At 43.9% G+C, this 16,956-nt stretch overlaps 1 protein-coding gene across 4 annotated transcripts in view; it reads right to left on the bottom strand.

The window, feature by feature from the left end:
- EFR3B (EFR3 homolog B) overlaps positions 1–16,956 on the bottom strand; it is a 128,263-nt gene that overhangs the window by 22,110 nt on the left and 89,197 nt on the right. For 3 of the 4 annotated variants that reach the window (XM_072633881.1, XM_072633880.1, XM_072633882.1), the window contains exons 6-15: positions 13,834–13,983; positions 9,064–9,198; positions 8,308–8,386; positions 7,481–7,616; positions 6,276–6,437; positions 4,899–5,010; positions 4,217–4,268; positions 2,829–3,001; positions 1,030–1,105; positions 276–437 (exon numbers count right to left, since the gene is read on the bottom strand). In XM_072633881.1, the coding sequence (XP_072489982.1) occupies positions 276–437; positions 1,030–1,105; positions 2,829–3,001; positions 4,217–4,268; positions 4,899–5,010; positions 6,276–6,437; positions 7,481–7,616; positions 8,308–8,386; positions 9,064–9,198; positions 13,834–13,983 (1,237 nt within the window). The remainder of the gene's footprint in view (positions 1–275; positions 438–1,029; positions 1,106–2,828; positions 3,002–4,216; positions 4,269–4,898; positions 5,011–6,275; positions 6,438–7,480; positions 7,617–8,307; positions 8,387–9,063; positions 9,199–13,833; positions 13,984–16,956) is intronic. The other variant, XM_072633883.1, reaches the window with a different exon arrangement.

Here is a 16,956-nt window from a genome sequence, read left to right as displayed (position 1 = left end):
TTATATTTACTTCATATCTAATTTTATACCTACTTATCTATGTAAATGTTTCCTCCCTTGGGAATGTAAACTCCTTGAAGGCAGGGATAGTTCTCATTTTTAACTTTGTATTCCCAGTGCCAAGCACGTAATAGGCACTTAATAAGTGTTTAAATGAACTGAATGTCATTTTTCTCACTGGTGCTTTCCCCAAAGAGTTGTCCCCCTTGTCCTCCTGATTCCAGACTTTGCAGGAGGCTTTCCCTCTCTTTGACTCCTTACCAATATGACCTCACCTGAACAGCCAGCACCAGGCGAATGAGGTCCACCACCACTTCCTCGTTGGCCAGCTCGATGCTGATGAGTGCCAGCATGCTGTAGAGAGCCTCATAGTGTTTCTGAACATTTGTCTCCTCCTTGCAGCTCATGTAGATGTGTCTGTAGAGCTGCTGAGAGTGCTGTGGGAGGGGCAATGAGACACAAAGAGCAGGATGGAAATTTGCCTTCATTGGAGGGTGGCTTCCAGGAGAAGACAGCAAGAACACATCGTTCAAGAGAATGTCAGTGCCTCTAAGGGAAGGCACGGAGAATTGAACTTGGGAGCTTGATTGTATGGGCAGGCTCAAAGCAGACATGAGTTGGGTTATTGCCTCCTTTCCCCCTAGACAAATTGTAGGGAAGGATCAGAGAGTCTGGCTCAGAGATGGGTCCACCACAGGTGAACTTCAGCCTGAAGCTCAGCGCTAAGGCTAACCTTCTGCTAGGTCCTTCTTGAAAATTACACAAAGAAGGAAAAGCTGACCATGTGAGTTAGACTCCTCTAAGGTCACAAGAGTGAGGAGAATTCACAAGGGGTGAAGAAGAAAGAGGAAGACAGGATTCTTGATTAAGGAGAAAAGTCTATACGTGAACTTGGGGATCTGGATGGTTGGGGAGGGAGAGGGGTCATTTATAGATACTGCCTGACCTAACCTAGGTTAGGAAGCCAATGAGGAGGCAGGGATGGGGAGGAGGTGCAACAGCCCTGGCGGGGGGAGCTGACTTACGTACCTTCTTCATGAACACAGTGTCTTGCCGTGAGCATTTGTCTACCTTCAGTTTTAGAACAGAGATGTCACTGAGGGTGCTGTGAGCAGAGAAAATGAGGGGGAAAGTATTACTTGGATGCTAGCTAACTCATAAGTAACTGTCCTCCCATCTCCATTTTCTGGGTTCTAAAGCCCTAGAGATTTCTATGTCACTCCAGATATCATCTCCATTTGCTGTGGTTATTTTTAAAAAAATAATCATTCTTAGTCCCTGGAAGAAGTCAACATGGGTAAAATGGATAGGGCACTGGATTGGGAGTCAGGAATACCTGACTTCCTCTAGGAAGACTTATTTCCTAACTAACTGAGATACTTATTTGCTTTATGACCCTGAGCAACTCACTTAATTTCTCTGTGCCTCACTTTCTTTTCATGTAAAATGAGAGGGTTAGACTTGATGGCCTCTAAGGTTCCTTCCAACTCTAAATTTAAAGGCCAAGGTCATTCACTGCATCCAGGGGTCGTTGACAGTCATCTTGTCCTTTGTCTTGCCCCTAGACTTCAATGATTGGAGGAGAGAGTGAGGCTGAGGACTTTTGCGCAGTTCTGACTCACTTATACTCAATTTACACAAGTCAAGATATCTCCCTCATAATGCCATGGGTTCTCTTCAAGAATGAAGGTCGAACAACGATATGATGATACGATATCATGATCCTGGTTCTTAGGCTCACAGGAAATTTAAAGGGACTTTAGAGGACATCTAGTCACAGAGCAAATTCCCTTAATAAAAGGATTTATTCTGTAAAACACGGACTCAGTAAAAGGGCCACACCTGAGGACCTAGAGGGCCATATGTGGCCTCAAGGTCTCAGGTTCCCCACCCCTGATTCTAGTCCATCCCCATTGTTGTCTAGACAAGGAAACCAAGGCCCAGGAAATTCAGCGACCTGTTCAAAGTCACACTGGCAACAAGGAGCAAAGCCAGAATTTGAACCAAGGTCCTTCGACTCCAAATCCAATACTTTTCCCACTGTACCCCAGTTGTCTTTCCTTTCCTTGGCCCTTTACTCCTCACTCTCCATTTCTTTTCTCCCAGATTTCTCTTCCATTCTCTTTGCTTATTGCATCCCAATGCTTTTCCACACTCACTACCTCCTCTTTGATCTTTCTGACCCACTTGGGCAAGGGAAGCTCTCCCACCTTGATTTTGCTCTTTCCTCCCAGGTCTCCAATATTTTAGCTTTCACCCCTTTCTTTCAACACCTCAGCCCCCACACTCATGGCAATCTCTCTTGTTTTCCCTTTCCACCCAGCCATGTGGCCCAACCCCAGGGTCACTGACTATTCTTATTCCTTTGCCTCTGCCCATGAAAACTGATGATGATGATGATGATGATGACGGTGATAATAAGCAGAATTTATCCAGCACTTACTATGCGCCAGGCATCCCCCAAGTGCTTTACAAACATTTCACCTGATCCTCACAACTACTCTGGGAAGTAGGTGCCCTTATTATAGCCATTTCACAGTTGAAGAAGTTGAGGCAAACAAAGGCTAAGTGACTTGTCCCAGGTCACACAGCTAATAAATGTATGAGGGTGGTTTTCTTGACTCCAGGCCCACCACTCTATCCACTGCACCATCTTTCTTCTATGACATCCCATAGCCTCTATGGAGGGATGTCCAAGCTTCCTCAGGGAGCAAGCCTCTTTAAATTTTATAATTGTGTTCTACTAGAGTGTGAAATCCATAGGATCAGGTGGCTAGGTACCCTTAAAGCCCCTTTGACCCCTCATTCCCAAAGGACATCCAATTCACCTGATGGTAGAGAACTTGTGGCGGTTGCCATGACGATCAATGAAACTGATGAGGATTTCCAGGACAAAGAGGCGGATCTCAGCATCCTCCATGAGAGCAGCAGAGAGAAGTCGGTCCAGGAAGGAGCTAGGCAGGGCAGTCAGCATGTTGCTGCACTGGAAGCCAGTGGATACCTGCCAGGTGGCCAAGAAAGGAAAAGCTTAGAGATGCTTTCTTTTTTGAAGAGGGGAATGGAAAAGAAGAGAATACAAATTTATATAGCACCCACTAGGTGCCAGGCACTGTGCTAAGAACTTTTTACCAATATCTCATTTAACCCTCACAAAAGTGTGGGAAGAAGGTGCTATTATTATCCCCATTTTATAGTTGAGGAAACTGAGGCAGATGGAGGTTTACCAACTTGTCCAGCATCCCACAGCTAATCCGAGGAGGGTTTGAACTGAGGTCATCCTGACTCCAGCCCAAGTACTCTAACCACTGGAGTGGAACAACCAATGGCAGTTAAATCTAAAAACTCTTTTCCAAGCCCCATCCTACTCATTCCCTGAGCTTAGGATGGGGGCAGCAGTGTGTCTCCTCCCATGCAGAGCATTGGTCTTCAACATTTTTGCAGTTGGGTGGCACAATGGATAGAACACCAAGGCTGAAGTCAGGAGGACCTGAGTGTAAATCTGACCTCAGACACTTACTAGCTGTGTGACCCTGAGCAAGTCACTTAACCCTGTTTGCCTCAGTTTCCTCATCGGTAAAATGAACTGGAGAAAAAAATGACAAAGCACTCCAGTATCTTTGCCAAGGAAACTCTAAATGGGGTCACAAAGAGTTGGATACAACTGAAATGAATCAACAATAACAATGTGCCTGGATAGTAGACACACAAAAATACAGTAGTTCCTGTCCTCAAGAAGCTTACTTTCTATCAGAAATCAGTAAGTGGAGGCCTTCGAAGGAGGCCCAGAGGAGGAATTTGTCTTGGAAATGATAGGTTTGATAGGGAGGCTCTAAGGCAGGGCAGCGAGGTAATGGAAACAGTGTTTACCAAAAAGTTATCATAGTGGTTTGTGTGTAGAATGAATTGGAATGGGTCAAGATAATAAGAGCAAGCATTCCAGTAATACGTTTGTGAGGTGACTGAGGTCTGGGCTTAGGGGAAAGCTTTATCAACAGAAAGGAAGGGGTGTATTTGAGAGATAAAGCAAGCCAAGTAGGAGACAGGCCAAAGAAAATAGACAGATATGATAGGGAGAGGGAAGCAGGGGTAGGCAGGGCAGGTATTCTTGGGAAAACCAAAAGTGATAATGGAAAGATAAATGTTATTTTTGAGCTCTTAGAAGGAAAATCTTTCTTATATTAGGATAGATACCTTAGTGGGGACAGGACAGACTTACCTGAAGGAGGGACTTCAGCAGCATGATTTGGGTCAGTCGGTTCCTGTTCTCCCTATAGACCAGAGACACAAACAACAGAACATTCATGTAGGGGCACTCACTGAATTTGGCAGCAATCCCTTCTGCTAACCCTACTCCCAACCTTTAGAGTTTAGTTCTCAACAAAAGTCACCTAACAGAGCTAAGGCAGTAAGACCCAGATTAAGAAGTAGGTCTTCCCAGACCTGAAGAAATATCCTCTGAGACCCCTTAGCAAAAGGTGAAAGGAGAATGGTGGGGAAGGGAGCAAAATAGCACCTGTGTTGAATAAAGCCATGACAACAATGAAAGGCCCAAAAAAGCTGAGTGATTCTAAAAGCAAGAAGAAAGGAGCAGAGGAAAAGAAAGAAAGGAGAGAGGGGAAGGATGGGAGGCAGGGAGGAATGAAGGAAGGAAGGAAGGAAGGGAAGAAAGAAGAAGAGAAAGAAGAATGAGGGAGAGGGAGGGAGGAAGAAAGGGAGAGAAAAAGGGAGGGAGGGAGAAAGAGAAAGAAATCAAACAGGAGCTAAAGAAGGAAATATCAGAAGAACAGTGGTCAGGAGGAGAGGCAAATCTAGTCAAATTAAACCAGAAAGTTAGAAACTGAGGAGGGGTATAGACCTGAGGGATGAAGGGAAGAAAAGAGAGGTTTTGATGAACTCACCCAGTCTTTCCACTCTCCACAGGGTGATGGAGAGAGGGCAATGGGACCTTGCTCATGATGAAAAGCATTACTTCAGAGCGTTGATAGGTGGGCAGTGTGCTGGCAAATGATCCTAGATGGGGATGAAGGGCAGAGAGGGTGAACTCTAGCTGGGCTGTAAAGATGGTGAAGGCCTCACATGGTGAGACTCTTCAACACAGAATATTGTTTAGCAATGTTTGAAACTGAAGAATGAGCAAGAAAAACAATTCTTTGGAAGGAGTTAGAAACCTTACTGCCTTGAGGGAGGAAGGAATGTACTAGATGACTCTGAAGTTTTTTTTTCTGTCTTGGGATTCTCAAGTTATAACCATTGTAATTATGTTTAATACCAAGGCTAAAGGTCTGGGGAGCAATGTTCTGCTTTAATTCTCCTCCCACATAACTGGAATGGCTGGAAACTCAGTGTTCAATCACAAATATCACCCTCTCTTTTCTTCCATTCTCTTTCTCTCTCTCCCCCTTCTTTTTCCCTCCTATTAAAACAAGACGTGACTAGCGGTGCTCTCTCTCCCTCTCCCTTGAAATTAATTTGCATAACTTCGCATATCTGTTTACTTGTTCATAGGATCAAAGACTCAAGGATCTCAGAGATCACTGAATCCAACTCCCCTTATTTTAAAGATGAGGAAACTGAGGTCCAGAGAGGTATGACTTCCTTAAACTACCTCACATTCATTTGCATTTATACTGCATATACTTATATATGCAAGTTATCTTCCCTGGTAAGCAGGGATTGTTTCATTTTGCTTAGAACCTGGCAGGCACTAAGTAATTGATTGTTGATTATTCAAGGACATACAGGTACTAAGGCGCAGAGAGGGGGTTTTCTTGTTTCCAAACAGATCATAAGCTACTTGAGGGCAGAGACTGTTTCAGTTTGGTCTATGCATCCTCCAGTGCCTAGCATATGGTAGTTATTTAATGATTTCTTGCTGTATTAAAATCAGGTGACTTTTCATTTTGTTTTCTTACCTCAAGCCCTGTTTAAGATGTATACTCTCTCTTTCTGTGTGTGTGTCTCTCTCTGTGTGTGTCTCGTGTGTGTGTGTGTGTATGTGTGTATATGTCTCTATCTCTCTCTCTCTCTCTCTCTCTCCCTATAGAAAACTTTCCAGGTTTTTATCAACATTACTCCAGAACAAAAAAAAGAAAGCTAGATTCATTAAATAAGTTGTAGAAGTTAAGGATCTCCCCCTTCTCCCCCAATACAAAGTTTAGGAAGAATTAGGGAGGAGATGAAGAATCACTCTTGGAAGTCTCATTCTCTGGAAAGACACTGATCCCTGCCCCAGGGGCTCCCTCCCCATCCCCATGAGCCAGCCATCAGTCCCACACCAGTGGTCTTGATAACAGCCTCCTGAAACATTCTCTCTTCATGCTCCTTGATAATCTTGGTGCCAACGGTGATGGCTCCATCATAGCTGCCGGTCAGGGCATAGTCAATGCTGAGCCGTAGCTGCCTCAGCAAGGTATTGAACATTTCTAGCACTGTGGGACCTGAAGAAGGTAGTGAGAAGAAAGGAGAAAGTAAGGCCTGGCATTCCCCTCTACTTTCCCCTGCCCATAATGCAACCCAGCCATTTCTTGTACAGACATTTTTCAGTTGTGTCTGACTCTTCATGACCCAATTTGTGGTTTTCTTGGCAGGAACACTGGAGTGGTTTGCCATTTTCTTCTCCAGCTCATTTTACAGATGAAGAAACTGAGGCAACTGGAGGTAAGTGGCTTGCCCAGTGAAGGGTCAGACTTGCCCACAACTACTGTCGGAGGCCAGATTTGAACTCAGGTCTTCCTGATTCCAGAGCCAACACTCTATCCACTACACATAATGCAGTCTAGCTATGGGCCACTAGTAAATGAATATTCTTCCAAGCATCTTCAGAAGCAGAGAGTCACAGACTTAAGAGCTAGAAGGAAACTTAAAGACCATTTAATCTTCTCATTTTACAAATTAGGAAACTGAGGCACAGAGGAAGATAGAGTATAGTGTGAGGAAGAGCAAGGAGGGCAATTTGACTGGCCTGTTAGATACATGGAGGGTAGTGGTATGCACTAAGACTAGGAAGGTAGGATGGGGCCAGGAGTGAAGAACTTTAAATGCCCAACATAGGGGCTTATATCTGATCTTAGGGGTAACAGAGAACCATTGGGGTTTATTTAGTAGGGGAGTGGCACAGTCAGATCTACGTTTTAGGATACTCACTTCGATGGATGTGTGCAGGATAGATCAGAGTGGGGAAAGACTTAAAAGGAGATGAATTAAAAGGCTACTGAAGCAATTCAGGTGAGAAGCGACCAAGGCCTGTTGTTGGTCATGTGAGTGGAGAGAAGGTGATGGATATAAGAGATGAGGAGATAGAAATGACAAGATGTGGCAATGTGGGGCTGAGTGAGAGTGAGAGGTCAGGCTTAGAGACCTTTTCAACTGTCTTTTTTAACAACAGGAATTGGAAGAAAGATTCTGGCCAAAGGAAGTTCTCTGCCTCTTCAAAAGGAGCACTAAGCACCAGCTGTCCTCTTTCCCTTGGCATTCTCCTTACCCACAGAGCCAGTAGCAGCAATGACAGCTGCCTCAGACAGGACCTCCACAATGCCTGCGCGGACGGTGGCTGCACTGCGGCTGTTGGCATCCAGGTGACTCAGGAGTTGCTGGATCACGAGGTGGGAGTGCTGGGGCTGGGAGGGAGATCAGAGGGATGGCATTGACCATGACCCTTTACCAGGGTAGGCTACTCCTGTAAGTCCCAGGGTCCTCATCCTCTAACCCAAGGGCTCTTATCTTTTCTTATGTCCTTAACCCTTTTGGCAGCCTTGTTAATGCCCATGGACAGCTTCTCAGAACAATTTTTTAAATAACTGAAGAAAAGGATCAATTTAAGTGAGGAGCTAGTTTAAATAAAGATGTAATTTTTTTCCATTCAAGTTCACAGATCCCCTGAAATCTACCCAGAGGTCCCCTAAAGAGGGCTTTAAGAACCCTGCTGCTGAGGTAAGTACTCTTCTCTGAATAAGCTAAACTGAGAAAGTGGGGGACCACAGGCTCCCAAGGCAAGTCAACGTCAGAGACCCCAGACATTCTGAAATCCAGCCTCTCCTTTATCCCAGTTAGTGCAACAAGATGGGGACAAAGTCAAGTTATTGTGGCCACCCTATTTCTTTCTGGACACCTCAGCTTCATGTCATATCTCATCATGATTTTTGCACATCTTAAAGTACCTAGCCCAAAGTCATGTTGCTGAGGAAGATAGCTTGGCTTAGAAAACTAGGCCAAGGACCAGAGCTGTAACATAATACCCACCACCCCAACTTAGTCTTACTTCATGCTAGCTACATGCAGCATTACTCTAGGCCAAGGGAGCCACCATACCTGAACTGAATACATGATGATTTTAAAGCAACGAATGGCAAACACCTTAGGTTCCCAGAGAGAATGGTTATCTAGGTGACTGTGGAGGGAGAAAACATGGAAAAAACAAGGGTGTGATGTACTATGTGGTATCAGCTTAGCTTGGGGTAGAGAAATACCCTACCCCTAACCCAAGAGGCCTAGCAGAATACAGTGGCCCTGATTCCCAACCCAATATACAACTCTGTAGATACACAAGCAAGGGCTTACGGGTAGAAGTAAAAGAAGAGCAAGGGCGACATAGGACCAGTCCAAAACCTACAGGGAGGTCATGAATTGGGGCCACAGGGGCAAACAGCTGTGCATTCAAATAAAGGAGCTGGCTTTCTGTCCCCATTCCTGCCCTGTACAGACCTTAGGAGTCACTCTTCCAAATCGGATGCCTGCCAAGATACTGGCTCCTCCAACCAGGCATGCTTTCTCCCTCCCTTGGTGGAGTAGGGAGTTAAATGGGACAGGGTAGGGGAACGTGTACCAAGAGGACAGAGTTAGAAAGAATGCTCATAAGTCTATCCTGCCAGTAGCCTCTGGGTGGCTTAGATTACCCCCGGGCTCTTTTGATCACAGAGGGTAGAGCTGCAATTCCCCTTTCTTTCACACAGGAAAGAGGGAATAAGGGGGAGTTTGAGGGGCCCCAAGCATCTGAAAAGGTTAAATGTTTTAACATCAAAGCATCTCAATTTTCCCCACAGTTGTGGAATTCAGGAAGAAACTCACATGAGCACAGGCTTGATGGCATTTTTAATGTTGCCATAGGCGGCCCTGCCCAGCAGTTCTCGGAGGCATCTCTCAGCCAGCTCTGCTGGGCTCTCCTTTTCTTTCTCCGTGGCCTGTAAGGGTGAGGGAGACCTGCTGTGGAAACACAGACAAAGTAGGTGTCAGGATGTAACTGAAAACCATGAGAAAAGAGGTAGGTAGTAAGGAGATGAAGCAGGTGGTAATGCAAAGATGCCTCTCTCACTTCTTTCTCCTGTACATGGAAGCCCTAACTCTGCCAATAACAAGTTAGGTAACCTTCAAAAGTCACTGCACATCTCTGGGCCTCACAGAATTCATTTATTTACTCATTCATTCATCCTTCCATCCATCCTTCCTTTCATCCATTTATTCCCTCAACAAGTATTCATTAAGGGCCTACCAAGTCCCAGGTGCTATGCTAGATGCTGGAATTATCACAGGATTTCAGAGTTAGAAGGGACCTTTATAGTCATTTAGGTTCAACCAAAACCTCAAAAAAAAATTGATTCTCCTTGCAACATGCCCAATAAATGGATTATTCAACGAAAGGGAGCCCATCCCCTTAGGATAGTTCTGACCATCAGGAAATTTGTCTTTATATTAAGAATAAATTTTCCTCTCAGTAACTTCCACACACTTTTCCAAGTTCTGCCCTCTAGAGCCAAAGAGAACAAGTCTACTTCAGCCCTTGTCTACATTACAACCTTTCAATGCCTCCCCCTGCCCCCCGCCCTCCAGCCTTCTCTTCCCTGGGCTAAATATTTCCAATTCCCCCCGGCAATCCTCATATGGCACGGACTTGAGGTCCTTCACCCTCCTGGCTGCCCTGCTCTGGGCGCTCCCTAGCTTCTCACTGTCTTCCTAAAATGTGGCTTCCATACTACTGTGTAATGAGACATGATGAGCAGGATGTTCTCAGAAAAACCTGGAAAGACTTCATGAACTGATGCAAAGCGAAATGAACAGAACCGGGAGAACATTGGACAGTAATGGCAATCCTGTATGAGGATCAGCTGTGAATAACTTAATGATCCAAGATAATCCTGAAGGACTTATGATGAAAAATTGCTATGCATCTCCAGAGAAAGAACTGATAGAATCTGACTACAAATCGAAGCACGCTTTTTCTTTACTTTCTTTATTTTTCTGGTTGTCTTTTTTTGTCTGTGTTTTCTTTTACAGCATGACTTACATGGAAATATTATGCATGACTACACATGTATAATTGATATCAAATTGTTTGCCTTCTCAATGAGGTGAGGAGAGGGGAAAGAGTAAGAGAATCTGGAACTCAAAATTGAAAAAAAGAATGTTAAAATTGGTTTTTGTGGGGGAAAAATAAAACATTAAATTAAAAGGAAATATGACTTTTCAAAACTAAACTTATCACATAGGTGATCTAATCAAGAAAGTATACACAAAGACTATTGCCTTCTTGTTTTTGGAAGTTATATTTCTTTATGTTTACTTGCAGGTATCATGCTGTTGATTCATGTTAGGCTGAAGTCCATTAACACCCCCAGATCTTTCTCAAACTCTTATCTAACCACAGCCTCCTCATCTTGTATTTATAAAGTCAATCTTTGGAAATAGACTACAAGACTTTGCATTCATTCCTATTCAATTTTAATTTTCTCAACAGGAAAATGAGGAAACTGGACTTGACATCTCTAAGATCCTATGGTTACATAGCCTGTGATAACTTCACTACCCTCAGCTGCAAGGTTTTTCTCATTCAACTGAGCACATAAAAAGAAATGAGCATTTGACACAAGTGGTGAGACTTGAGAAATGAAAGTTATTAGCACAAGAACAGGTAACTAAGGGAAGCCAAGAAAGTCTCCTTCCTGGAGATCTGTGAGAATAGAGTCCTTGAACTGAGGCAGACTTTTGTCAGGGTAGGCAATTTCCTTAGCCTCGAGGGCCAAAAGTGGGGCTGAGCCAAGTCCATAAGTGCCCTTAGGTGGTGTTAAGACATAGGCAAGGAAAAAAGAAGAAGGGGTTTTAAGGAGAGGGAGAGAGAGGAAGAGAAAGAGAGAAAAGGGTAGGGAAGAGAGAAAGAGGGAGAGAAGAAGAAAGAGAAGGGAGAGAAAGAAAAAGAGAGAGAATGGAAATAGAGAAAAGGAGAGAGAAAGAGAGAGAAGGAGAAAGAGGAGGAGGGAAGGAGAGTAAGAGAAAGAGAGAAAAGGGAGGAAAAGGGAGGGAAAGAGAAAAAGAGAGAAAGCAAGAGGAAGAGAGAGAAGGGAAGAAAAGAGAAAAAGAGAGAGAAAAAGGGAGGGAAAGAATAGGAAAAAAAAGAGAAGAAGACTGACAAAATGGATCATAAGCTGATCAGTTTAGAACTAGAAGAGACCCCAGATGTCACCTAGCCCAAACTCCTTATTTTACAGATGAAAAGGCCTATCTGGGGGCCTTGTGACTTGTCCAAGGAAATAATTAGTAGAGACAGGATTGTAACTTAGGTCCTGTGGCTTCAAGTTCAGTGCTCCTTCCATTACAGGAGAGAGAAAAGAGATGGAATCACCATCAGGTGTTACTCCATAGTAGTACCAGAGTCCCAAATAGCCTGATATAAAGGAAAGAAGGCTGGACTTGGTGGCAGGAAACCTAGGTTTGAACCCTGGCTCCAATACTTATTAGCTATGTAAACCATGGACAATTGTCTTACACTTTCAGAGTCTCAGTTTCCACATCTGTGAAGTGGAAATACTAAAATCTGCCTGTCCTCCCTCATAGGATCATAGGATCATAGACCTAGAGGTAAAGGGACCTCTCATTTTATGGATGAGGGAGCTGAGCCCCAAGGAATCTGACTTGCCCAAGGGTCGATTTGGGTAAAGCATTTTGTCAACTTGAAAGAGCTATATAAATGTCCATTGATATTACTGTTGTTATAATTCTTTCTTATCCCTGGACAATAATAATAATGACTGATATTTAAATAATATTTTAAAGCTTATAATATAAAGTGTAATATAATGTTATATTTAATATGTAATATAATACATAATATAACATAAAGCTTATAATATAAAGATACACTTCGTGTATCATCCCATTTCAATTTCAAAATAGTCCTATGAGGTAGATATTAAAGCCATTATTATCCCCGTTTTACAGACAAAAAAAACTGAATCTTGGAGAGGTTAAGTGACCTGCCCACAATCACACAGCTAGTAAATACTACAGGAGGATGTGCACCTGAATGCAATTCCACCATTCTAGTTACAAGACTGCGGATCACAGTAGGTAACTGTCTGCCCCTAGTTCTCCAACCCAGCTCTCCAGATCATGGGATTGTCCCTGCAGAAGACTCTGGGCAGTATGCTAGTGTGCTGCTGTTCTATAGTTGAACACTAGAGGGCGCTCATTGCAAAGCCTGCCTAGTCCCTGATGGCATCTTATTGCCTCCAACCCTTGGAGACCAATTGTTCCAGTCTTGTAGTCTGAACCTACAGCCAGACCTGGAAATTGTTTCGGCTCAAACTGGGGGACATGGTCCGGTAGACAGACTACTTGCTGAACTTGAAGTCAGAAAGACCCAGGTTCAAATCCTGTTTCAGACACTACCTGTGTTAGGTGTTTTGGGCAAATCTCTTAACATTCCTGGTATTTGGTTTCCTTACCAATTGCTTTCCAGAGTTTGGGTTCTGTACTAACAGAGAAAGGGCCAAACAGCACTTCTGCCTCCACCACACATTGTCACTCTCCTATAAAACATAACTGAGATAAGGAAGCAAGACTGCTCAGATCAAAGATTGGGCTTCAAGCCTGGAAGTCCTGGGTTCAAGTCCTGCTCTGACATATATAGTCTGTGTGATCCCGACAAATTATTGAACCTTTCAGTGTCCCCTGGCAGCTCCCTAAGTTCAATTTGCAGAATCGTTGGCAATCTGCACTGGTTGAGGGAGCTTATAAAATCACATAGAAGAGGTGATCAGGAAGGAATAACATGGGACCTTACTCTTTCTTAATTGTAAATTAAAAAAAAAAGCTTTCTTATTTTATAGTTTTGAACACTGACACATAGAGAGAACAGAGAATATCTCCTCCCCCAAATCTCTAGTCCAAATGTGGTTTTCTTCACTTTTTATTTGAGACAAAGAAGAGTTCTTGGAAGATGAGTTGGTAAGATAGACTGGCATAAAATAACAAAAAGCAGCACTAATAAAATTCCCCTTGGCAGTGGCAGCTCCTGGATCAGAACCCAGAGCTGAAACCTCAGCTCTAACCCTCTGCCACTGTTGCTAGGTGGATCAAGAGAGCGGCCTTTTAAAGGAACCTGCAATAGCATCAGGAAGGGAGGAGGGGAAGGTCAGGGAAGGTGAGTCCTTAGTCAGCAACCACAGCCTGGGAAAGGCAGCTTACCAAAAAAAAAAAAAAATGAATTCCCCAAAAAACTGTCTCTGGTTTGCTCTGCTAAAGTAATCAGACTCTCTGAGTCTTTGTGTCTGTTCAAAGTCCATACCAACCACTGGCCTCCAGAGGGTTCAAGACTATTATGATCCTTCTCTTACAAATACAGAAATCGAGGTATAATGTGTCCAATAAAGGAGCAATGAAGGTTAGGACCAAGGTCATCCAGGGAGCCAATCGCTAAATGGACAACTGAAGCAGGCTATGATCCTGGGAGCTGTCCAAGGAGCTCACGTTCCCTGGTTCTCCTGCGGGAAGTGGCTTGTGGTCCTAGGGGCCAGGCCAGGAGCTAGCTTCTCTCACCCCATCCCATACAGAGGCACCCTCTCTCACCTCTCAGCTTCCTCTACATGCTGCAGGTTGAACAGCAGCGAAGGGACAATCTTGTCCATGTGCTGTGGGTCCCAGATGTTGGCCTGCAACTCATCATTCACTGTCTTCCTCACCACCCCTTGCAGGCCTTTGATGCCTGACATACGGATCCTGTGGGGGGAAAATGGCAAAGTGGTGTCAAGGAGCCTTCAGCCCTACTACGAATCAGATTTCTGAGCAAGAGGCTGCAATGGGACATGCCCTGGAGGTGAGGACAGGGCTGCCAGAGGAAACAGGGATGGGCCTTCAGCAGCAAAGTTCTTCTACTTCAAGTGGCCAGATGTCCTGAAAAAAGTGAGATGTTTCTAAATTTATACTCCATCCAGAATGGACCAGAGTTTTAGAATGTCTAGTTGCCCACTTCAAGGCCTGCCCAGCTCCTTGTGGCACCTTGCTGGCTCCAACCCTTGGTGTGCAGTGGTTCTGGGCTCTGTTGCCAGACTTGGAAACTGCCTCTGCTCAAACTGGGGGAGGTGGCAGCTTGGCACAGTGGACTTGGAGTCACAAAGACCTGAGTTCAAATCTTGTCTTAGACATTTACTATCAGTATGATCTTGAGTGAGTCCTTACATTCCTAAGCCTCAGTTTCCTTATCTGAAAAATAAGGGGGCTGGACAAGGTAGTCCCTAATCTATCTTCTAGTGCTCCTAGGACCAGGAGGTTCAGTCAGGAACAAAACAGAATATGGCAAAGACAATGACATCCATATTACTGATGGGGTAGTGGGACCTGGACCCCTAAGAGGTAAAGACCATGTCTTCGAAAGCAACCCAGTCCCTGAATTTTCACTTACATTTGAGCAGCCCAGATTACTGGCACCTCCACCCAAGGCACCTGGCCCACCCTAAGCCCAGCTAGATCACCTCATTAGCTTACTTAACTTTCCTTTTACTGTCTCACTTGGCCCACTCCAGACTACTTGCATTATCTATTACTCCTTAATCCCATTCAGATCCTTACATTGACCTTTTGAATATAAGCCTCGGTCTTCTGCAGGCTTCTATAGGTGTTACAATAAACCTTATCACATGACTGGAAGATGAATTAAGTGTATGGGTTCATTCCAGGTGAATGCCACCCTATACCCTGACATTTTAGGGTTCCCAGCAACCCCAAATTGCATCATTACTATGCCTGGTTTGATGTCAGTCACCAGCAAGCCGCTAATGTCTGTGGAACAGAAGGCTGCAGAAAGCCAGCTCCACTTTCCCATGTTGGAGACGGACTGCCAAGAAATCTGACCTTGGTTGTGAGGGCATATCAGGCCATGCTCGTATCTGCAGGGGGAATTTCATTACAGGAAACACGAGGATTTGAGGCAGAGGAGCTAAGTTCCAATTCTTGGTTGTCTATTGCTTCCTGTGTGATCTCTGCTGGTATCAGAATAGAGACTAGTACATGCAGAGGGGATAGGAACCTGTCCCCTCCTTCCAATAACCTGGAATGGCTGACTTGGGCTAGGAGCATATGCCTGCCCACAGCTACTGAGCACACATCAGAGACTTAAGTTCCTAAGGGTAGAATTCATTATTTGTTTTCAAGAATAATATTTATGATTTATGTGTATATCATATATTTATATAAATTACATTATTACATAATACTATAAATTATAAATTTATACTGTCTTATTATTATTAGGTGCATTTATTAAGCACTGTGTCCAGAGGGAAGAAGATAATAACTCCTTCCTGTTTTCTTATACATTACTCCCTTTCAGTGACACCAGCCCCCTTGTTGCTCCCTGTATATGACACTCAATGTCCTGACTTGGAGTGTTTTCTCTTTCTCATCTCCCCCTGACCTCCCAGTCTTCCTTACTCTGAGTGCCTTCCTTTGAAACTCCCCCCAATTTATCCTGTCTGCAGCTTGTTGTTTGCGTGTCGTCTCCCCCTTTAGACTGTGAGTTCCATGAAAACTGGTTTTTTGCCTTTCTTCGTATCCCCAGCACTTAGTACAGTGCCTGGAATACAGTAGGTACTTAATACATGCTAGTTGACTGAGTGACTCTCCCCAATCTGGTCCATCTTCATTCAGTTTCTAAAATGATTCCCCTAAAGTACAGGCAGAATTTTGCCACTTCTCTACTCAATATACTCCAGTGGCCACCTACGATGACTAGGATCCAAAGAAAAGTCTTCTGTGGCATTTAAAACCCTTCACAATCTGCTTCACAGGACTGTCTTCCAGTCTTCTTAATATCTCATTCTCTTCATGTTCTTTATAATCCAGATACATCTGCCTCCTTGCTGTTCCTTGTACAAGACACTCCTCTCCTGACATCATATCTTTCCTCACCTCAACCTCTTACCTTTTCTGAATTCTTTCTGACCCAACTCAAATCCCACCTTGTGCAAGAAGCCTTTCCCAAAATTCTTTCCCCCTCTCTCAACAAACATCTCTAAAGATGCCTTTTCTCTGAGATGACTTCCAAACTACTTAGTATATGTCTCCTAAGGACACAGTGATTTACATGCTATCTCTTCCCACCAGAATGTACAATTCTTTAGGGATTGTACAAAAGCAAAAATACTTGCTTTTCTTCCTATCCTCAGTACTTATCAGTGTGTGGCACATAGTAGGCACTTCATACCTGTTGACTGACTGACTATAGCCTGACCTCATCAGACATCTGGAATAATTTTCTGGGCACCCACATTTATGGAAGAATTTTGATTACCTAGACAGCATCCAAGAAAGCAACCAGAATATGGAAAGGCCTTGAGATCGGGCCATATGAAGATCAGTTAAAAGAAATAAAGATGTTAACTCAGAGAAAAGAAGAACTTATTGGTGTATGGATGGTGGGAGTGGGGAGGAAGATAGCCCTGTGAAGCAGCTCCCTCTAACAATGCACATTAGTACCTGCTCCATAATTAGTTGAGTTAAGAGAGTGGTCTAAGGCACTGAAATGTGAAGTGTTATACACTCACTATGCATCAGGGGCAGGACTTGAATGTGAGTCTACCTGACTCCTAGGTCAGCTCTTGATTCCTCTCTCTTACAACACTGCCTCTCAATAATAATTATAATAATAAGAATAAAAATAGTGTGTCAATGATAAGAGGAATGTCCAGACCTTCA

Source organism: Notamacropus eugenii, chromosome 1 (assembly GCF_028372415.1).
Source record: "Notamacropus eugenii isolate mMacEug1 chromosome 1, mMacEug1.pri_v2, whole genome shotgun sequence".
In the NCBI taxonomy this organism is placed as follows: Eukaryota; Metazoa; Chordata; class Mammalia; order Diprotodontia; family Macropodidae; genus Notamacropus; species Notamacropus eugenii.
Note: the sequence above shows the minus strand (reverse complement) of the source record. Positions and strands in the feature narration are given on the sequence as shown.